At 40.2% G+C, this 24,136-nt stretch overlaps 1 protein-coding gene across 6 annotated transcripts in view; it reads right to left on the reverse strand.

Moving 5' to 3' along the window:
• The window catches only part of LOC107148300 (transducin-like enhancer protein 1), a 61,328-nt gene extending 41,266 nt beyond the window's left edge, over positions 1-20,062 (reverse strand). For 2 of the 6 annotated variants that reach the window (XM_015492959.2, XM_015492956.2), the window contains exons 1-4: positions 19,914-20,062; positions 18,223-18,297; positions 4,843-5,047; positions 4,092-4,108 (exon numbers count right to left, since the gene is read on the reverse strand). In XM_015492959.2, the coding sequence (XP_015348445.1) occupies positions 4,092-4,108; positions 4,843-5,047; positions 18,223-18,249 (249 nt within the window). In that variant the 5' untranslated portion in view covers positions 18,250-18,297; positions 19,914-20,062. Of the gene's footprint in view, positions 1-4,091; positions 4,109-4,842; positions 5,048-18,192; positions 18,298-19,913 lie in introns of all 6 variants that reach the window. The other 4 variants (XM_015492958.2, XM_048806958.1, XM_015492957.2 and 1 more) reach the window with 3 other exon arrangements.
• Positions 20,063-24,136: the final 4,074 nt, after the last annotated feature.

Below are 24,136 nucleotides of genomic sequence, written 5' to 3' on the forward strand. Positions count from 1 at the left end.
CACCAGTCTCCTTGAGCTGTCTCACTGATAAAATGATGGTGCTGTCTTCTGACTGACAAGGTAGGTAAATAGTGCTCAAACTTTTCTGGATCAGGAACCCCTTTTAAAATTTTGCTGAGATCTGATCTGTCCCCAGAACCACACACAAGGTCACTGACCCACAACAAGCATGCACACACCTTCAGAGCCCAATCATGAGCCCTGCCTAAATGAACACATCCTATCTATCCTCTAGTCTCCCCCAGACACCCCAGGGTACTCCTTGTTTTTTCAAATACCAATCACATGAATTAGATTTCAGTGTTATTACAAAAGTCATTTATCTGTGATATTAAGGGGGATGAATGAAAAATGGCAGCAAATGTATGTACCACCTCAAACCATGCTTGGCACATATTGAGTGCTCAGCAAGCATTTATTAACTGAATCAAGGTCTTTTTTAAACACACATTACTGTATTCATTAAAAGCCACAACTCTTTGTTGATTCTGTAGTCCCAAGTCTTTCAAGCAGATGTATTTAAATGACATTTCATTCAGCCAACATCTAATGCTCTTTATCTTTAAATTAATTGAAACATCTAAAGTTTTTTATTACTATCATATACTACTGAAGAAATAACAGCCTTTCTTAAGGTCATTTCATCTATCTTTGCTCAGCAGCTGCTCTCTCATAAGGAAACTTATACATTAAAAGAAAAAAAAAAGGAAGAAAGAAAGAGGTTCAAAGAATTAAAAAAGAGTCAAATTTAAAACCAAGCACAAAAACACAGAACATCCCTAAAAAATTACTGGCTTCATCATGTCCCCTGCTCAGAAACAGGAACTTAAGTATTCATATTTTCACTGTTATTACTTTCATTTTCCAGGTTTTACATCAAAACAGATTGCTTATATTAAGGCTCATTTGTTTTCCTACCATAAAAGCTTAAACAAGTAAACTGAATAATCCTCTCTCTTTCTCTCTCTCTCTCTCTCTCACACACACACACACACACACACACACAATCTACCAACCCATTTTAGGCTCACAGCTAAAAATCCAAACATATCGGCAATTCCATCTAGATTCACCTAAGTCTCTGAATTTTGGGGGCACTTGATTTAAGTATATTCAACATAGAACAGAAAAAGGTAATAATAAGTCTTAGTCTCATTGAGAGCTGAGGTTCTCAGAGTTTGGTCCAAGGACCCATGAGTGTTCCAGAGACCCTTGATCTCTATGATGGCAGATTTCCTTCCCAAACAACAAAAACAATTGTATCATAACAAATCAAATACAGAAGCTGATCAGAAACTAGCTAACCTCTTTTAAGCCAGGCACTAAAGAAGTTTGCAAACATGTAAAAGAATGCCAATTCACCCTAAAAAATTTGTTTTGGAAAATGGGGTTTCTCATTAATGATACTTATCCTACAGTGATTTAAATTTTTTCTTCCAATTCAATAAAAAAATCAAGAAAAACAAGTTCTTAGGGGTCCTCAATTTTAATTTGAAGGGAGAAACAAACATCTGAGACCACAAGTTTTGAAAAACATTGCTCCAGAGGCCCTTTACCTCTGTTGGCTTAAAAAAAAAAGAGGCAGCAGTGCAATCAATTGACTTCTCTGCCAAGTGAAATCAGACTTCATAATTCAAACCACTTTATTAAATAAGTGAGTTCCTATTTTTATATATATTTTATGTATATTTTTATATTTTAGGGCCTAATAGTACACACATCACATTATTCACCGTTTCTTGTACTCAATTTTATACCAAGTTTGAAGAGCTCTTTAATTTTATATAACTGTAATGCAAAATCCCCCTTATGGGGACAGTGAACAATTTAACTCCTCTTTACAGACTGAATTAAATATTTCAGTTAAAGTTAGTGCAGTCTTCCCATTTCATATCACCACCACCATTCTGCAGTAATTAGGCAGAGAACACAGGTACTCGTACTATTCTGAAAACATTCATTGAAATGACCCCTAAAACTCGTTACAAATTTGATATGAAAAAACATACAAGTCAATAACACGTAAGTCACCACTTCATTTACATTATTGCACAGATCAGCTTATGCAATGACCCACTCCATTTTGACTGGAGAGTTGATTGACTACTAACTTGAATATGTGCACTTAAAAACAATACAGTCCCCTGAAATTTAAGAACTTATTTGTATTTCTTTTAAGGACACACTAATCAACCTCCCTCCACCCAATGAAGTAAACTCCCCCAATAAATAAGGTTTTTCAGCCAATAAACAAAATTACTGGACACTGAAATATAGACACATGCAGAGGTGTGAGGAACACCTGTACCAGCCTCAGTGTGCAAACCTCAGAGTTCACAGCTCCAGCATTTCAGAGCCACAAGGCATGCTGCATCTCTCCCACAACTGTGATGCCAATGTTACACAACTTCTGCTGAAACTTTCTATTCTTCTGTTTTTCTGTATTTCTGTCATCTCTCCTCGGTTTTCTGAAAAAGGTATTGTGCTACATGCCTACATACCTCTTAAACTGCAGACCCATCCCACAGTGCCTTACATGTAGTGTAAGTCAATATAGTCATTTGAGGTCTAAAAGTAATAATGAGGGGGGAAGTTGGATAAGAAGTCAGTCCCAGAGCTAAAAAATAAGTCCCAAAAAACCCCCAAAACGGTAAACATGGGCTTTTCCAACGAAACTTCTTCTGCCATGTGCTTTCTGGTCCAGGGTTAGGTCTGATATGATACTCTACTGAATGAACCTGGCAGAAAATAATGATGAGCTATAGGAATACCGAGACGGCAAAACATATAAAGGTCATCTCCATAAATCAAAGCAAGTTTACTTAAACGTGTACTTTGTGTGTTGGGTATTTTATTTCCTAGCTATAACATATTGTCCCTCCCTTTCCACTCCCAATGTTCTCCAGAGAAAACTTGTAGTATGAAAATTTTAAAAACTAGCGACCTCTGCCATTAACCATGCCCCTCCTCTAAACATATCCTAATACATGAAGCACACAAAGATCTGTCTCAAAGACAATTTTAAAAGCAACTATTTTTCTAGACAGAGGAGGGAGAGGGGGAAATAAAAAAATTATCAAACTGAAAAAAATTATGTCTTCTGCCCAAACTCCTAACAAAAAAGTATCAGAACAGGGCTGGGAGGTACAGCTCGGTAGTAAAGCGCTTGCTTGGCATGCTAAGGACCCTGGATTCCATCCTCAGCATGAGAAGAAAAAGTATCAGAATAATTCCAAAATTCAGTATCACATTTTTTACGGTCTTAAAAATGGTTAAAATAGTGTTATGTTCAGAAAGAAGGGGAAAGAGGCAAAAACTGTAGCAATCCTAAGTGAAGAGGCTAAAGTTTTCATTCATTATTCACTCCATGATATTTGAGAGATGCATTTGCAACACAGGTCTACCCACAGCTAACTAGCAGATGCATGTATAATCCAAATGTGCATCATATAAAATGGGTACGATTTAGTCTGGTGAAAAGATGAGCTCTGTAAGCACATATCCCTGCCCACTGAATTTCCTTGTTTGTAAGCATTTGCTCAGATGCTTAGATATCTAAAATAAAATGGAAATTCAAGTTCGTACTCCAAGAACAATTATACAAAGAAAACTAGATATGGAAACCTAGCAACTAAGATGTGTTTGCAGAGGATAATGAATGGTTTAAGTAGAAGCAACACATCACTAACTTACTTCACATATGGATGGTGACTTCTTGCCTGTAAAGCTGATTTAAGATAAAAATGAATATTCTTAAACTACATGAAACCAGGTCTCAGAATGCAATGATAAGCCTATTTTTAAAGTGGGTCCTGGATACATACAGATCAAAGTGTATTTCCAGGTAAGCAATTACTGCAAACAGCTTCACCTCCAAATCATGCCCCTCTCGTCTAACACAAATTTTGTTTAAAAAAAAAAAAAGACAAGAGGGGAAATAGTCATAGAAGACAAATACTTTTAATTAGAAGAAAAAGAAAAACCCAGGTCACTGAGAGATGGGGAGTGTGGGCCTGACTGCGCTGAGTTCGCAGAGGGCGCTGGCAGGTGTTGGGGCTGTGTTCGTGTGCAGCAGGCGCTGGGGTACTTACTGTGCCCGGCTCTCTGTCTGCTCCCGAGGTTACCAAGAAACGCACAGACATGCCCGTTCAGACACAGAGGCAAGAACAGAAATAAAAAAAAGGGGGGAATAATTAGAACACAAGCCCCAAACAGTTTTAAAAATGGCTTTTATTTATATAAGTCATTGCACATTCCTAATACAGTGATTTCCTGAAAATTACAGTATTTTGTAAACATAAGATTTACAGTTTAACCATTCACAAAGCCTATTTTTTAAAATTTCTTGACAGAATAAATTACTTTTCTTCAAAAAATTAGTCAAGTGCAATTTTGCCCAATATTTAATGCATACTAGAATTAAAGCCTATGAAACTAAGTAGTAACAGATGCAATTATCAAACCTTTCATTTGAACACATTCACTTTCAAATTTAACTTCTTATTTCGCCCCATTTAACAACATTACTTTCTTTGAAAATTACCCAATTAAGCAGTTAACAGTTTTCCATAATATGGTACAGGCCACTGGCATTAACTAGGCAGTTGCCAAGATGTCAAGATGCCTGCAAATCTAGTGAGATCGAGAAATCTACGATGCCCACGGCAAACCCTGCAAACTTCCAGGGTGAATTGAATTGTGTGTCAGTGAAAGCTTTGCGACAGTTCCTCTTATCTCATTGTTTGCTCTCTGTATAGGTTGGGGCTTTCGTTAGCGATGCACGCAACTTTGCAGCACTGAGTATGAGGTCAAAGTCCTAATCCGGTTTGCCCGGCCTCTCACCTCTGTGGTGCTCTGCATCATGGTGCTTCTTGTCATCTTTTATTGCCAAGTGAGACTGCCCACTCAGAGCACTAGACAGCGCGAGAAGGCTGGCACTGCCCCCGAGGGGCGGGATGCCAGGAGGCTGCAGTCCTGAAGGGTGAGGCGTTAGGGGTACCGGGGGTCCGTGGCCATGAGAAAGATGCTGAGCTTGCAACTGCTGCTGCTGTTCGTGGTGGTGAGAAGAGGATGGGGGAACAGGAGGAGGACGTGGTGGTGGTGGGGATGAAGCACACCCAGAGGGGAGAAACACAAGAGAGGATGCAAGAAACAGACAGGACGTTGGACATACACACAGAAGTGACAGAGACAGGGAAGAAAGCGGGGAAAATAAGATTAGTACTTTCAATTCATCAAAAGCTTTCACCCTTGCAATAACTTCTCCCCACCATCCCAAAAATCAAACCCTCCGATCTACACTGTCACTTCCTGGCATATCTCATGCCCTGGGAGTAGAGATGCTTATGATAAAGCAAGTCTGGCTAAGTCAGTAAACACTTAAACACAAGTTTCATCTCTAAGCGCCTCCAGGGACAAAATCCAGTGTGTCACTGAATCTAAGATGCTGCAGATTTTAAGTCTCCTCTTGATTTCCGAGCAGTGGAGTTGGGGGTAGTAACATTCAACCGACAGTGCAACAACCACACCCTGACTAGTCCCAGTGACCTGGTCATTACACTTTACCCTAACACAAGCTATGATGAGACAAAATCAAATGTTACCTTCAATCAACAGAACCACCCCCAAAAAACCAAAGTAGTGTCTAGCTCTCTCTCCAGCACCATTCAGGCTTATATGTCCCTGTGTCACCAAGTCCTCCCTGAACTGTGAGAAAGCACGATGTTCCCATTTCTCAGAAGGAACCCAGGCTCAAAGGCACTACTGAGGTTTTCCCCCTGCCCGAGGCAGCAAAGGACTGCAGTCATTTCCAAAGCCCCATAGAGCTGCACTCCTTCTCATACCGTTCTTTGGGGGTGGGGGTCAGGGGTCGTGACAGCTAAAAGAAACCTCAGAGATAAAGCTTTGCTTACGGGCCCTTTCTCCCAAACCCCCTACCTCAACCCCACTCTTCCTGTAACAGATGAAAACACTGACACTGGGACCCAGAGAGGATAAGAAGTTTGACAAGGAAAACCCGTCTCACTGACCGGTATGGGACTCCAGCCAGGGAGACCCGGGGCCCCCTCCCACCACAGCACTGGGCCTATGTCGCATCACCCACTCCAAAGGTCATAAATCTGTTCACATTATACAGAACCGCTTCTCTCATATATTATATTTAAAAGCATGTTGTACAAAATGAGAAAGTATCCAAGAAATGGCCCCTGCATCATAAATCTGGACACATTTCAGCTGTCCAACATAAAACGCGTTTTTGATGAGACAGTAAAAACGATTAAAGCTCAATTTCTAAGGTGTAATGTTAGAAAATTCTTAAGATTCTGATTTGTGCTCACTTCCCTGGGACTCAATTACTCGTTTTATTTATCATCCCTTTGCACGTACTGAATATATTAAATCTTCATGCCAGATCTACAGTCACTTCCACCCAGACCACAGATTTTTAGTTGAGACCCAAACATGCTTCCCACCCAAGAATAAATCACCATCTTAAAATCAGAAAGCAGTAGTTGCTGCAATTATACAGTAAATGTTCAACCACTCCTATAACCTTTAAAAGAAATTTTTGTGCACATTGTACATACAGGGGGGTTGAACTCAGGGGCGGCTCCACTCCTGAGCTACAACCCCAACTTTTTTTATTTTTTGAGACTCGGTCTGGCTAAGTTGCTGAGGCTGACCTCCAACTTGCAATCCTCCTGCCTCAGCCTCCTGAGTTGCTGGATTATAGGCCTGCACCACCATGGTGGACATAAAAAAAAAAAAAATCTTTAAGAGTGCAACATCTTTAAACTTCCATTCCTTTTTTAGAGAGCCTCACTGAAATTAGAGGGAGAAATGGAAAAGGGGTGGGGAGTGACCTTAACAGCATTCCTGAAAAGCATTTAAAAACTACTCATTCACCATCTGAGATCATAATAACAATTTCTTTATGTGTAAAATCGCCTTCCTGTCATCCCAAAGACACTAAATCTTGCTCTGTCACTTTCTAAGGGCTGAGCAGCAGTGAGACATAAAACTGAAGAAGCTGGCAGCGGCATCACGGTCCACTAGGCATGCTCATTAGCACTTAATTAGGAACTAGACACCTGCCATAAGAAATGTGCTCAGAGAAGGATGAGGAGCAGGTCTGCCCTACCAGCAATTACTATCATTACTTGGAGAGTAAGAGCTATGTCCGGCTTCTGGGGGGGAAGGCAATGATGCATACACAAGCAAGTGCAGCGGGGTAATTAAGCACGGCACTGATTAAAAGAAGATGAGAGAGGCCAAGCAGAGGGGAAGAGATGTAACTACAGGGTGGAAGACAGCATTCTATCCCCTCTCTGCATCCCCACTCCCCAAAATATCCAGAATGGAGCCACTGGAAGGGCCCCTTTGGAGATGGGATCAAATGTACCAGATTTGTATCTGGAAACACAAGATGGAAGTAGAGACTTTACCCCCAAAGTCCAGGTTAGCCTCCAGAAATATAAATGGGAAAGCAGACCCTGACATATTACTGAAAAGAAGGACTAGCTTATGTAACAACAGGGCTTTGTCACAGCTGTGAAGTAATCTGTGTAGATCTATGCTTTAAACCCAACAGTTAAGCTGATAACCAGCAACAGGGACATTCAACAGCATACCTGGCCACAGAGAACTCCCATGTCTACCCTACTCTGGCTTTCCAGGCTCCCTGAAGAAAATAGCTGTCTATCACTAGAGGAAACAGGCACTGGGTTCTTTCATCCTGAGCTCAGCCATCTCGAATGCTGCTGCTTCGTCCCCCACCTCCCAACTTCATGAAGAAAAGGAAAATCTTATCAAACTAGAAATAGTAAGTAGCAACCAGATGGGTCCCCACTGTGGAAGATGCTGTGGTTCCAGGAGATGGGGATCTACTGCCTCACATTCTATTTCTTGATCCTGCTGGGCAGTGCTCCTGGATACTATAATATATCCATGCTCATTATCCAGCCTGAGCTCAGAACAATCTTAAGGCAGGAAACATAGGTACTGGACTCCCATTTTCCCAGATGAGACTCATTCACAGCAGTCTAGCCAGGAAGCTCTGAGCCAGTGGGAGGACTTGCAAATTTCTGTTTTGTAAAACATGCTCTAAAGAGCATTTCTCCCGTAACTCCAGCAACCCAGTCCTGTTGCCAGCACAAAAGAGGGCAGTTTCCACTGGATACTTCACCCTTCTCTCCATGCCCAGCCTGTGAGATGCTCTCCAAAGCACCCAGTCCCATGCACCCAGGGACAGATCCACCACCACTATCCAGCCTTAACAGCAGTGACCAATGTAAGTTCGTTCATAGATTTCACGAGCACCACCTCTTTCATTTCACTTCTCAATGCCTGTCCCTACCTCTGCAAAAAAGGAGGACATCATTTGCTCCCACTCTCTTCCAAGGAAATTTTTAAGTAACAATCAAGCTTCCAGAGATAGTACTGGGTTGTTTCCAGAAGTAGATACTTTATAAGTAAAAAGTATTTTTTCATTTAAAATTAATTCTAAATGAATATAGAGAGCCCATATTTAAAGAGTAAAATGGTTAACTCCAAAAGGGCAGCCCACACCGTCCATGCAACATGGCCCCCCAAGACGATATGATACTCACCACCCTCACCAAAAGGAAAAAGGATGAATGCCAGTTAAAAAATATATTTTAGGGCAAAAGTGATACTGGCTTTGCTCTATAGCCAAAAACCCAATGGCTCCCACAATCAGGGGAACTTACATACATATGTCCTCTGTGGACCAAAATCTGCTTCCACCATTTGGAAAACTACAAGATGTTTTACAAAATGACAGCAAGGGAGATACAACCTTCCATGTGGTCACTAATTTATAAGGATCAGGAAACTATTTTTAAAGTTAACGCTTGCGGGAAACACAAGCAAAATAATTTATATAGCTACTAGTAAAGATGTTTCTGAACCAGACATTGTGGTACATGCCTGGCACCCAAGAAAACTGGAAAGCTGAGGCAGAAGATCCAAACTCAAGGCCAGCTTTAGCAATTTAGTGAGGTGCTGTCTCAAAAACTAAGACTCAGGAGGCTAAGACAGGAGGACTACAAGTTCAAGACCAGCCTCAGACACTTAGCTAGTCACTAAGCAAACTTAGTGAGACCCTGTCTTAAAATTAAAAAAAAAAAAAAAAAAAAAAAAAAAAAAAATTTTAAAGGGCTGGGGATGTAGCCCAGTGGTTAAATGCCCCTGGGTTCAATACTTGGTACATAAATATAAAAATAACTGGGGATGTGACTCCTAACACTGTCTAGATATTGATGGTTGTGACATGGGGGTGGGTGTTAATGACATCTAACAGATAGAGGCCAAGGATGCTGCTGAACATCCTACATGCACAGGACAGTGCTCCACTACAGAGAACTTTTGCACTCAAATCATCAACAGTCTGAGGTTGAGAAATGACAATCAAGACCTAAGCTGGAATCCTGTCCCATTACATTTGTCTTTGTTTCTTTTTGCACTGCTTGGATCTGAACCCAGGGCCCTGTACATGCTGGGCAGGCACCCTACCACTGAGCTACATCCCCAGCCCTGCCCCATTACATTTGAATTCATGTTCTTATATGGCAAATGACTAACAAACTGCTGTTTAAGAAATAAAAATACTTTTCAACATTCAAGCTTTGACTGTCCCTTCATCACCATCTGAGGCCCCTGTCGCAACTCAAAAAAATGAACATCTGCTTTCCAGAGATCCCACTAACAATTTCGAAATTAAAAACCACCACCAACAACAACAAACACCCTCGTATATTTTATAAAACAATTTGGGAAAGAGCTACGCTGAGAACTTTTCACATATTATTCTGGTGCCTCAAAGGAAATTATGGAAAGGTTTAGGCTTGAGGATAAGGAGATACACGCACTTGCTCTAACTGAAACAATCTGAATATGCAGAGAATGAGACAAGAAAAACAAACACCAAACGCAGAGTTAATGATACCGAAAACCCACAAGGAATAAAGTAACCTCATCCATGTCAAACAACAGCCACGCATTTAGAATTTTAATTCACATTTTACTTAGTGCAGCTTGGGTCAATTATGTTCCTATAATGAAATTGACTTTGCTGTTTACATTCAAAGCTGTAATGTAATGGTGTAGCGGTTTCCACATTTTGGCTTCTAAAACACAGGTGTAACACACACATGGCTTATCGCCACAGAATTGCCAATACAACTGAAGAGGACACTGGGTCCTTCCCAAAGGTGGCCAACACCCACCTTTTCCTCACGGATGCTTGGCTGCATACCACTGACCAGGGAATCAACTTGAGTTTCTGAAATGTAACCCACTTATAACCCTAGGAAAAACTAGGTCACAAAAATCACAAACTTGACCCAATCAGACCTAAAACCATGCCCTGAAGTGGCATCTTGAATGCTAAGAGTGACAGTAAGTGGCATTTATAGCACATGGTATGTAAACTCTTTTAAAAGGGGACAGAAATGTGAAAAGCAGCATTTGTTGACAGCTCTCTCCAAATCATTCTTCTACGATTTCTGCTATTTCCTTATTCCTTTACACACTCAGTTCTTATTGTGGGAGAACTGCAGAAAAAAGAAAATCAGTAAGCAAGTGGGGAAGGGCTGCTTGGCAGCAGTAATATCAAGGACACTGTAGGAGCTGCCTGCAAACCTCCCATTATGTGAATGGCCTCTCTGGTAAAGAGGAGGAAAGAGGGGCAAGGATGATAAAAAGGTAGAAAGTGCTTACTTTTGCCAAGAATTTGAAGCCACTTGAAGACAAAAAAAAAAAAAGGTTACAGTGCACTGAAAGGTCCCATCTCAATGCAGGAGTCCCCAGAAATTGACACCAGGACTATCTAAGGGAGAAAGGCTTTGCAAACAATGCACCTGAACAATAGAAAAACAAACAACAGCAGCAGCAACAACAAAATAAAACCCACCCAATAATAACCCATTGAAAAACTGGACAGGTCTGGGGATGTAGCTCAGTCAAGGAGGAGCAATTGCCTACCATGTGCAAGGTGCTGGGTTTCATCCCCAACATGGCCTACCTCCCAGAAAAGGTCAAGGACCTAAATAGGCATTTCTCATAAGACATAAATATGATCAACAGGTATAATTTTTTTAAAAAATGCTCACTATCACTAGTCACCAGGGAAATGCAAATCAAAATCACAATAAGATAGGCCTCACACCTCTTTGGACAGCTATTATTAAAAAGAAAAGAGCTAAATATTGTTAAGGGTATGAAGAAAGGGGAACTTTTCTACACTGTCACTAGGAAGGAAACTGGTTAAGCTATTATGGAAAACAATTTGGAGGTTCCACAAAAAATTAAAAATAGAACTATATGATACAGCAATCCCATTTCTGGGTACACGTCCAAAGGAAATATCTGCACTCCCATGTTGATGCAGCTTTATTCACAATACCCAAGAAATGGAAACAACCCAAAAATTCACCATGAAATGAACTGATAAGGAAAACGTGATACATATGCACAATGAAATTATATTCAGCCTTTAAAAAGCAGGAAATAAGCCAGGCTCAGTGGCAAAAGCCTGAAATACCTACAACTCTGGAGGCTTGCAAATTCAAGGCCAGCCTGGGCAACTTAGCAAGACCCTGTTCTCTAAATAAAATTAACAGGGCTGGTGATGTAGTTCAATGGAAGAGTACCCCAAGGTTCAACCCCCTAGTACCAAGGGGGGGTGGGTGTGGGTAGGAAATAGTATCATTTGTGACCACATAGATGAAGCTGGAAGACATATGCTAAGTGAAATACGGAGGATTCAGAAAGACAAATACCCCATCTCACATATAAGTAGAATCTCGCACAAAGTACAAGGGTGTTGTAGTTGCCAGGGGTTGGAGGAAATGAGAAAGCACTGGTCAAAGGGTACAAATTTTCAGTTTATGCAAGATAAGTTCTGGAGATCTAAAGTATAGCACGGGGACTACAATTAATAACACTGTATTGTGCACGTGAAATTTGCCTAACAGGGTAGATCTTAACTATTCTCACTACACACCCACACGCACCCAGTAACTGTGAAGTAAAGTGATGTGAGGATATGTTATCTAACGTGATCATGGTGATGATTTCACAATGTATACATACATCAAAACATCAAGTAACACCAGAAGCAAAATTGATTCCATGTAAGCAGGCGTGTACCAAAACAAAGAGCCTGAACCTTAACAATCTGAACTCATCTTTACTCTTACTGTCTTTCAGCTAATCCACAGGCCAACTCATTCCTTATCACCATGCCCTTGCTCATCCCACCTTCCCTGCATGACCCTAATGATCATGGAAAACATCAGAGCCTCAGGACTTAAAGGCCTAAATTAAAGTTAAGTTTTAAAAACCCATGATTAGGTAGATCCACTTCAAAAACCCTACAAGCTTTAGATGAAAACATGTTCAACATCATTAGCCACCAAGGAAATGCAAATTAAAACCACAAGGAAATACCAGTTCATACCCAACTAGATGACTACGATCAAAAAGATGGACAAGAGGTGCTGGAGAAGATACAGAGAAACTAAAATTCTCATACACTAAATTTTAAATGTAGATGTAAAGTGGTGCATCCACTATGGAAAATAGGCTCAGAAAGTTAAATATAAATGATCAGTCAGGTGTGGAGATGTGCATCTATAGCCCCAGCTACTGGGAGGCTGAGAGGCAAGAGGATCACCTGAGCCTAAGAGTTTAGAGACCACTCCGAGCAAAAGAGTAAGACACCATTTAAAAAAAAAAAAAATGAATACACGCCCAGTGTAACCCTACATCATGTACAACCACGAGAATGGGAAGTTATGCCCACAAACTTATGAATGGATAAACAAATGTGGTATACTGACACAATGAAATATGATCACCCATCCAATAAAAAAGGGGACTTGAGTACTAGTGCATTCCAGAATTTGGAAAACTTTAAAAACCTTATGCCATTAAGCTAAGTAAAAGGAGCCTAACTCAAAAGGCAACATAGAAATATGATTTCATTTATATGAAATGATCAGAATAGGTAAATCCACAGTGATAGAAAGGAGACTGGTGACTGCCAAGGGTTAGAGGAGGGGACATGGGATTTCTTTTGAGTATAATAAAAATATTCAAGAATTTTTATTACACAATAAAACTGGTGATGGTTACACAAATTTGTAAATATACTACAAACCACTAAAGTGCAAGCTAAAATAAAGGATTTGATAGTATGTAATTACATCTCAATAACAAACACACAGAGACATAATCCCTAAAATAGATATTCAGCTTCGATTCTAGAGCATTCTTCTCTTTCTGAATAAAGAGGGAAAATTTTTAAAATGCCTTTTCCAAAGACATCAAGTAAAATCACATGAAATATGTGGAGAAATATTAAAAACAATGCTTCAGCAACTTTTCTATTAACTATGACTACACAGAAAAATCCAGATACTGAGGCCAAGACCTGCATTTGTCAAAGATACCCAGTGGTATTCTGAAATAAAAAATTTAAAAATTAACCAAAGGAGACAAAGGCATAAAAAAGACTTCCTTGCAATGCTGCTCCTTCCCTTTGAAAATTTAATGAAAGGACTAGGCCGTTGGAATGCAAGTGGAGGGTATGTCACTAAACCTAAATTGGTGGAGCTAGAAGATCCCCGTTTGTTGTAGCTATATAGTCTTCTCTTGGTAACAGGATACGCAGCTTTATTCTCCTCGGGTGAATTTGTTTTACAAAGAAATTTACAGCTGGGTTACTGATGGGCTTTCCAGGGATTAGCTACATACTTATAAGAATAAGAGGCTAACCTCACCCTCTTAAACTTCACACACTACAATTCTATAGACAGCTGACAGCTACAGCCAAAGGAGGAAAAAAAAAAAATCCAACATTTTTCTAATCCTTAAACCAATCATCTCATGCAACAGTGGAGAGCCCTTCCAGTCTACAACTCAATCTCCTAGGGACACAAAGTCACCTCCTGTGAACACACCATGAGTCTGTATTTGGGGCCATCCCCTCCACAAACACACAGATATCACCTAATACCCTCCACTACTTTTATTTCATACTAAGTTGCTTGAAAGCAGAGTGTTATAAATTTTGTCTATGAAGTGGAAATACACAAATCTAACCAGAAACTGGAGCCACCACAGGCCAAGACAGGAGTTCTACTCATGGAAATAAGTCATACTACAGCCAAGTAAATGAAAATAAGAAATCAAGTTTGCTTACATGAACCCTAAATTTCTTGAGTTCCCCAAATTCAAAAGCACTGCTATAGGAAATTTTTTCACATTTCCTTATACCTAACAATCAGCACAACTAGAAATCTGGTATTTTGTGGATAGAAGGACAATCTCCACTGGTCATCTGTCCATTTCTTCTTTCTTTCTCCTTCCAACTCTATTACAACGGTGCTTGTAACTCTGAGTCAACAAAGGCACTGCCCTCTATCTTTACGTTGTGTGAGGAAGCTAAGAATGTCTTGAGCCACAATTTTGCCCTCAACTCTGTCTCCATCTGTTCTTAAAGCAACTTTTTCCTCTTGGTTTGGAACTTTTAAGTTTGTTCATCAAAAGCTAAATGGCAGAGCTTTTTCACTGCTGTGTCCTTATTAAAAGGCACTCAAGCACAACAGCTTAATGGCAGGAGCAGAGCATCTGGCTGGTCTAATCTCAAATACCCACTTCCATGAAACCACTAGAAAAGGCAAAGGAGGAGGTGACCTGCTGCTCAGAGCAATCACCCCCACAAGGGCTTGGCCAACTGGACCCTAGATCTGTTACAGACACTTAGAGAAACCAGATAAACTGCAATCAGAGTTGAGACCAAAAGGTGGGTGTAAGGATGTAAGGGCTGCCACCAAGTTCTTATTCCCACAAAAGCCATGGAAGTGAATGTATTAACCCACCTACCCATGGGGACCCTGACACAGGTTAACTGTACAAGGTCATAAAAGCAGTAAGTCACATAGTCAAGTGTCCTGCCCAAGTCCCTCTGATCCTGGACCATGCTTTTTATTCAATGCAATACATGCAAACAATGTTATATGTATTACCACAAACACCATGAAGTTGGGCAACAGGTGGCTAGAAATAAACAACCATGCAATTGTTCTCTTTAAAAAATAAAATCACACCAGGCATGGTGGTGTACCCTTGTAATCTCAGCTACCAGGGAGGCTGAGGACAGAAAGATCACAAGTTAGAGACTAGCCCCAGCAAGTGTGCATGATCCTGTCTCAAAAAATAAAAAGAGGGCTGGGGATAGCTCAATGGTTGACAGTCCCTGAGTGCAATCCCCAGTACTGAAAAGAAAAACATTAACAAAAATAGTAGTTTCACCAAATATCAACTAAAAAGCTTATCATTCTTAAATATAGGTACTGTATTTAAATGGAAGGCAGGTGGAAAATAATTAAAATTTAGTATTCTCTGTTAGTCAGGAAAAGCTAAGATTTCTATTCTGTGCAAAATGGGCAGCATTCATTTACTCAACAAGGACTTGAGGCCAAAAAAGAGTTATGACTTGTCTCTTTCCTCTGAAGAGAACCTACAGGACAAGGACAGACTGAGCTGACCTAGGAGCCCGGAGTCCTTCAGAACATTTAACTTTTTCCAGGTTTGGTGAAGAGAAATATCTTGAACCCTGTCAAGCAAGCAGTAAGCTCCTTGATTGTACCTTAAAGGGAATGAGAATCTTTCGGCTCATTTGCATTTTAAAGGGTACTCTTTCATGATCTTTCACACTTGTAATAGATGTCTAAACCGTTAAATTACTATTTCTTTTCTTAGCCTGAAAGTCGATGCAGACTGAGAGCATGGCCTCTCCCATTGTTCTTTACCCTAAGTCGGTCCCTGAACAATACTGACAGCTGCTATCAAACTAGGCTGCATTGACTCTGCGTGCAGCTGCTGCTTGTAGGAACAGACAGTCTCCTGGTACCTCCTCCCCTCTGGGGAGACAGGTTGACACACTGCATGTTCAATGAAGGGGTACAAAGGTCCACTGAATTGTCAACCCAATTTTATGCTACTTCGATTTTCCAGGATGCACACAATTCCTTTCAAGCAAAAATCAAGCATATGCCAGAGCATTAAACTTACGGTGTGAGATAATTATTGATCACTGCAAACTTTAAAAGAACCTTCTGACATAAATTAATATACTGATGTAAAAATTTCAATGACAAAAGCTACCCAGGCCAGGATACTGAAGACAAGCAAGGGGCATAAGTCTTGTGTTGGGCTCAATTCACCAATTTGGGTTATTGTTGCTCCACTATCAGACCTAATCTGCCTTTAATCTCAACAACATTTTCCCTGGACCAAAGCCATTCGTAAAATTAGCGATTCATCTGCTCTTCTAAAACGACCTGTTTTTACTCTCTGCTTCAGCTCAAAATGGGTATTACCTATAAACATCTGGTTAATGCAATTTCCTCCCTTCTAAAGTGTAGGTCCAAAGGAGATTCACAGGTCCTGGGCAGTGCTTTTGAGAATTTAAATGTAAGCATTTTACCATTGAAAAATTACATGTGAAAATTTAGAGCTGCTCAGAAAACAAACATGTTCCACAAAGTTGAACTGGGTACTTGAGAACTGCTTTGCATATGTTTTCCTTTAATCAAAACAGGCTTTTCCATCCTCATTCATTTGGGTTAAAAAAAAATTCTGTGCTCCAGCTACAAGTACAATTCGCTATTAGTCTTTGCTAATCAAACACAGTACATGCAAAAGTACCAGTGAATATTTGATTTGATCTCTAAAATAAAGCAATTCATTACACAAGAAAAGGGTACAGAAGGCAGCAGACAAATGCAGATGTAATTGTGTTTTTTGTTGAATGTGATTAGAGAGCCCACTAAGTAACAGTCAAAAATGTGATACTGAAGGGGAAGAAAGGCAGAGCCTAGATCTGGGGGAAGAGGAGGGAGAATTGTTTATGCAGAGCTAAGCTGTCAAGTGTAATAAAGCAGCTTGAATAAAATTTAAGCTGAAAATCCACTGAAGCTCCCCATTTCAGGGAGGAAAAAGCTATTAAAAGGAAATGAAGGTCACCCTCCCAGTTTATTTCACCTAATTGACTGCCAATAGCTTACCACAGGCAACCCAACTGCAGATCTGCAATTGAGAAACTGATGAAAGCAGAGTTTTCAAGCTGAGGCTCATTCTTTAATCCTCCTTGGCTCTTATGTTTTTTCTCCATCTCCAGTTGGGATGTAATTTTAAGCCCTGATGGATTAACTGGTTCCATTGTTTGTGGCCGTCATTGGACTATGGCACTCTTAATCCGTACAGCAGCATGTCTAATTATCATTACAAAGTGTCTGAGGGAACTATAAAGACCAGCAGGGCATCTTCTCACAAGCAATTAACATAAATTGATAAATGAGTGATTTGAATCTGCTCAAGGCATTCACATATGAATAAAATCAGAAAGAACCCTCCCCTGTTTCAGCAACTTCTTTCCTCTGGTCTGGAAGGGGGACAGCACATGAGAACCATCCTGGGTCCTGTGGTGGGCAGAGGGATGAACTCATGCAGGGGATGGATGACACAGTTCACCAGGTTCCTTAATGCGGAGCAAATGACTTGTGATTGACAACCAGTCGGCAAGAAGCACTAGCTGAACTCAACAGAGAGCAGGAAACCACTGAAAGGCTAGAGAGCAGTAGGGCAGACAATTAACACTTCTTCCATGGCGAGAGAGCGCTCTTTCATTGGTGCGCCACTTAAAAATTCATGAAAGAGACACAAGAAAGCAAAGGAGCAAACAGTTACACAGGTTAGAATACCCTAGAAAGGAAAAGGCAAAGACAAAGAGAACTCCGTGAAATGGTAATTCAGAGACCTGGTCTGACCCTCACTGCGGTCCAAAGCTGTAAGACAGAAGATAGGAAAGTATTTAAAACTCTTGACTTACAGCTTTTACTCAGCTAATGGAGCAAGGGTGGTTTAAGTGTCATAAGAATGAACTACACTTATTTTCCCATGGAAAAGCAGATTTCCCCATTCCAAAACATCTCTCCTATCAGCTTCCCTATGCTAAGCCCTCTTCCCCTGTGCATCTCAGCATACTCCACATCCCCTGCTACCCTCCCTTATCAAACAATTCAACATTACGCTACACACAATTATACATATACACATATTAAGACATCAAACTATTAAGAAATGAAAGCTGGTTATACACACTGTAGGAGGTAGACCTGGTAGGCCACGTACCCCGATGATGGCATTCAACTCTGCCATGGTCACCTGTTTGGCACGTTCGACAGCCTGGGCCACCTGTTGTTGATGCTTTGAAAACAGGGAGAAGAAAACATGTTAGCAATAACCAAGAACGTCCCTTTACATTCTAATAACAAAAACACAAATGCTGTGTGCTGTGTAAGCTGAATGAAGTTTAAGGGTTTAAACAGGGCACTTCTCCAGCACACAGTATTCCAAAAACATAGGAGCAGGAAACTAAGAATGGTGCTTCCATCTACTTCTCTCACCACTCCAGAACTTGGGACTAGTCAGGTGCACTCTATCACTGACCTACATCCACAGCCCTTTTATTTTGAAGACAGGGTTTTACCATATTGTCCAGGTTGGCATCAAACTCGCTATCCTCCTGCCTCAGCCACCCCAGTAGCTGGGATTACAGGCAGGTACCAACACACCCAGCTTTCCCTGAATTTCTAACTTAACTTCTGATGGTAATTTTTGGCTTAGAATGGCAGAAAGCCAAATAGGACATGAAGAATGGCAACTTAAGGCCTTAGACAACAGAGAGAATGGAATTTAGAAGGCCACCCTGGATCACAGAACAGGTTTACAGTGATGAAAATAGGCAGATGAAGTTTACAGCAATTTTAAAACAACTGTTTCAATACTTGAAATTTAAACATCAAATCTGTGAGCACTTCTCTGATTAATAAATCTTGACCCATCAGCAGATTTTGGAAACTCTAGGAATTCCTTTTGTTCTTTTAGCCTTTTTTTACCCTTCCCAGGGGAAACAGAAAGACCCACCCTCAATTTCAGAGGATGGAAATTCACCCTGCACACTTCCCAACTACCCCCCCCCCCCCGCCCCCCAAAAAAGCCACAGGTTTGTTTGGGAGGCAAGAGACTAGTATGTAGGCCAAGATCCCTTAAGTCTAAACAAGTAGATTCACAAGGCCTACATATCAGCCTGGAATAGCAGGTGTCCACTAGATCTAACCCCTGAATTCTGACTCCTAGTCCAATAAGCACTTCACTGCCTCAAGATACATTCATCCTGCACACACTGCAAACGCATTATGGCATTTATAAGGCGGTATCCAAAAGGAAGGTAAATCTTTTCAAAGCAAAACTAAAATACAGTCAACTTCACAGGTTATTCATATAAAGAGATTTCCCTCTCAAAAGAGTAAGGTTAAACCTCAAGAACATTGTATCTGAATAAAATGGCTTGGCTTATCTACATATGTGACTCATTAAGTGGATAGAATGTAAAAAGTAATTTTACTCTTTTGACTATTCTCATCCACTTCCTCCATGGACAGCATTCAGTCAACCAATCTGATATATAGGCACAAAAAACGGATCTACTTCCATGGTACTCTCTATTTAAACAATAAAAAGGACACCAGAATCATCAGTAGCTATCAAGCTTATACTACTCAAAACAAAAGCTTTATGTTGATAAGGCATTTTGCAGTTTTCCACAGAAAAAAATTAATTTGGGGTTGAACTATTGTCACCAATTCTACAGTGTGCCCTCAAACGTGTTAGACAGAATAGCAGGGGGTTTACACACTTCAGCTGTAACAGTTGTTTTTTCAGGCTTGTTCCTTGTGATAAAATTAACATCTTAAAACTAGCTAATTTGCAAACAGAGAAGCAACATAATTGCACTTTAACAGCTGAACAGTTTTACTTACTTCCTGAGACAGAAATGGGATGACTTGTGCACAAATCGTATTCAATCTCTTGGCGATTTCAGTCTATAAAGACAAAGCCATACAAATATTTAGAATACTTCACAATCAAAAAGTTTCAAAAAGGTGCAACTTCATACCTTCAACACTTGCTTCCTCCTCTATTCTTACACTTGAAGGCTTAAGACTGTTTCCCTAGGTTATGTTACCAATATTTATCTTTAGATAACAAATAAGTATCAGTCCCTCCTTACAAAAGTGCAACTGCACACCTTACTGGCTACTTAGTGTAGCTGAATTGAGTCAGAAAATGCATGTGGTTTAAGGCTCTCAGGTTTAAATCTGGAGACTGCAAGCCCCATAATAGACTTTTCAATGATGGCATACCATAGCACATTTATATATAGTTATAGCAGGTTCATTCAAACTGGTGTTGGAAATCTTATCAAACAAAGGGGCCCACTGACCTCCCACCCACGATGTCCCAACTTTAGCACAATGAAAAGAGAATTTTAATGCTAGTATCCTTCACTTTTTTAAAATTCAAACAAACCAAGAAAACATCACTAAAAACAACTCAGGTCTAGAGTGATTGTCAAGGAATACAGGAGAGTGTTGCCAAAAGGAAAAGGCCAATGGTTCAAGAGAACATAAGAGCATGTGTGCTGAGTGTCTGCCAGGAAAAGTACCTACTCAGCTACACACCCACAGCAGTCCCTCTGCTACAGGGACAAACCAGTGAGGGAGGGAATGGAGGCTTCCAACCTGGGGAAGGATCTGGTTGCACCACCTCCAGTACCCTACAGCAATGCAAAGCAGCTCTGCTTTCCTCTAACTCTGAAGAACCAGTTCTGCTTTGCCAAAAAAAAAAAAAAGCATCTGTAAAGAGACCTACCATTGACCTTATTTGTTGCAACATTTTCTGTCTGTGCTTACTAAATGCTGCCTCTATTACTGAATTAGAACAATGAAGAGGATCAAGAGAAGAAAATTGTAAAGCAAACAGGCCATGCCCTTGAGAAACAGAGAATAGAATTAAGTAAGATAAGGTAGAAACCCGAGAATTTTAAAATGAAGTATATAAAAAAGAGACCCTTTTTGTCCTCTAAGATGAATCCAGTTAACTGAGCAGCAAAGTCTTTGGTTTTATGGGATGGATTTAGCCCAAATAACCCAGTTCTCACAGATCACCAATGAGAAAAGGTTATAGATCCTGCAATGGAAGAAAAGTACTTTAAGGGAAAATGGCTGGTATAGAAAGCAAACCTATGACCTTGCTTTAGCCAGTGGGGCAAACAGATATATGCAAAAGTGGTGCAGCTATACCAGGTGCAAAAACAGAACTGGGTCAGCCCCACCCAGTTCATTTGACCACAGCCACCCACTCAAGTTAACTCAAGGTCATGGCTCTCCTCGAAAGCACGGCAGGCTTCCCTTTCCTTTAGAACAAGGTTATGCAAAACACACACACACAACACACACACACACACACACACACACACACACACGTGCATATAGGAGTAGGGATGTTCTTTGTGGACTCCTAGGTTAAGTCTCCATACCCACCTACCACAGATTCCAACAGCATACATTCTGTACTTTCCCCTTCTCAAAAATCCACTTAACATTTTCCAATTTTAAAATTAACAGATGCATTGGAAATGGTGACACATGTCTGTAATCTCAGCTACTGAGAAGGCTAAAGCAAGAGAATGTAATTTAGAGGGCAGTCTCAGTAAAATAGCAAGACTCAATATAGTTTAGGACAGGGGATGTAGCTCAGAGGTACAATATTCCGGGGTTCAACCCAAAGTGCCTTTAAAAAAAAAAAAAAAAGATATATGCTTGGGCTAAGGAGTGTAGCTCAGTGGTAGAACACTTGCCCAGTATGCATGAGGCACCAGGTTTGGTGAGGTTTTGTTTTTTAAGATATATACTCCCTTTGAACACACACCACATGCACACAGATGTATATGAACAGAGAAAGAAAAGAAAGTTAAAATAACCCTAAGTCCATCATTCAGAAATATCCATAAGTAACATTTTGGTGATCCTGGGACACCATCTTTTCAGGCTCTCACTTTACACGCAGAAGCCCCTAGTGAGAATATACTTTTAAGACCAAGGGGTCCCACTATACACACTGGCTTTCTATAATTTGTTGTCCACTCAAAAAATGGGTCACAGACCCCCTCCCAGTCAATACACACAGGTATGAATGATTACATCATGAACATATTCTACCATATAAGCATACCAAGATTTAAGCATTCCTGACACCAGTGGGTATTTATCTTCATTTATTTTCCACAATTACAAGACTCAATGTCAAATAACCCTCCACAAGATCTCTAAAAGGAGTTTCTGAAAGTGAAAATCTGAGTCAAAGTGTGTACATATTTTAAAATCATAATGCATGTTGCCAAACTGCCCCTCAGGAAGCTGCACCAATGCACATTACTGCCCGTCTACAAAGGTGCTTGCTCTCCCAGTGTCAATATTGGATTTTCTTGACCCTTTTTTTTTTTTTAATCTTTATGACCCCATTTTTATTTGAATTACTTGGATTTTTCCTGAAGTTAAACATCTTTTCATATATTTACTGGCCCATTGTATCGTTCCTTTCTCATTTTTTGCTGGTGTTTAATCATCATTTATCTTTTTGTAGTTCTTTACATAAAACAAATATTAACCCCTCATCACAGTTTGTCCAGATTGCGACTTGTCTTTCAACCTTGCCTAGTAAGTTGTTATATGGCCAAACCAAAGAAATTTCTTCCTATGCTTCTAGCCTTTGGGTAAGGATTGGAACATACCAAAATTAGACAAGCCATCCTTATTGTCTTCTAGTGCTGCTACAGCTATGCTTTTTATACTCAATTACCTGATCTTCTGGATTTTATTTTGATTTAGGAAGAAAAAAAATTCCTTCATTTCTAATTAAATAGTAACTATGTGTTATGTAATAGAACAGGTTGAAAATAGACTTGAACATCATCATAGGGCAGTTAAGACCCATTCTGAGTGGGATGAATGCATACTGTAAATCTTTAGCAAGATTAAAGTGATCAAAAAGTAAACAAGGTCAGGCACCACCCCAGCTACTAGGGAGGCTGGGGCAGGAGAACTGGTATATTCAAGCAACTTAGTGAAATCCTGTCTCAAAATAAAAAATAAAAATAAAAAGAGCTGGGAATGTATCTTAATGTAAAGCATCCTTAGATTCAATCTCCAGTACCAATAAATAAATAAATAAATGACAAAAGAAGTTGATTAAAGCAAAGATGATATAAACTGGGTTGGACTAGGTAAGACTGAAATGGGAAGAAGAAAGTTACAGATCAAAGCTCAAACTGATGTAGAATCATCAAAAGCTGTGCCATATGTCCTGAAAGTTCTAAATAAATAGTATGGAAAAGACATGAAAATAAAAGCCACAGGGGAGGATCTTATCCAAGCCATAGTCTCTCTCTGCAAACCCTAATGTTAAAACTATACTGACCAATGAAATTGATTTTTTGAGCCAGATGACCTAAATTCAAGTTTTGCTTCCACTTCAAGCTGGTTTACCCTGCACAGGGAACAGTCTACCTCCTGGTCCTGTGAGGACGCAGCAAGCACTTGACAATGCTCTGAGAGTTCCAAAAGCACCATCATCCCTCCCTAGGGGGAATTCTCATACGTTTCCCCATTCTGTCCAACAGTCTGGATGGCAGCAGCACAAAACCTGACAGAAATTCTTGGTATTACCTTCACTTCAACCCAAGATCACTCTGATAAAATTGTTAATTTAGCACCAACTAGCAAGTAGCAATGTTTCCCACCCTACTGCAGGTCACAGAGTCTGCAGATAGGATTCCCTGGATATTGGACCCTGCTTAAACCAACACTGAGAGAGTTCTATGACCTTTCCACACATTGCCTTTCACTTCTTCCAAAGATTAGAAACTCACAGGAAAAAACTGCAGACTGATGGAGCATGCTGGCACATGCCTGTAATTCTAGTTTGAGGCCAGCCTCAGCCACTTAGTGAGAAACTATCCCAAAATAAAATAAAAAAAAATTAAAAGGGCCGGGAATGTAGCTCAGTGATAAAGCACCCCTGAGTTTTAATTCCTAGTATAAAAAGAGGAGGAGGAGGAGGAGGAGGAGGAGGAGGAGGAGGAGGAGGAGGAGGAGGAGAAGAAGAAGAAAGAAAAGAAAGCAAAACAAAACAAACAAAACAA

Source organism: Marmota marmota, unplaced genomic scaffold (genome assembly GCF_001458135.2).
Source record: "Marmota marmota marmota unplaced genomic scaffold, marMar, whole genome shotgun sequence".
NCBI lineage: Eukaryota > Metazoa > Chordata > Mammalia > Rodentia > Sciuridae > Marmota > Marmota marmota.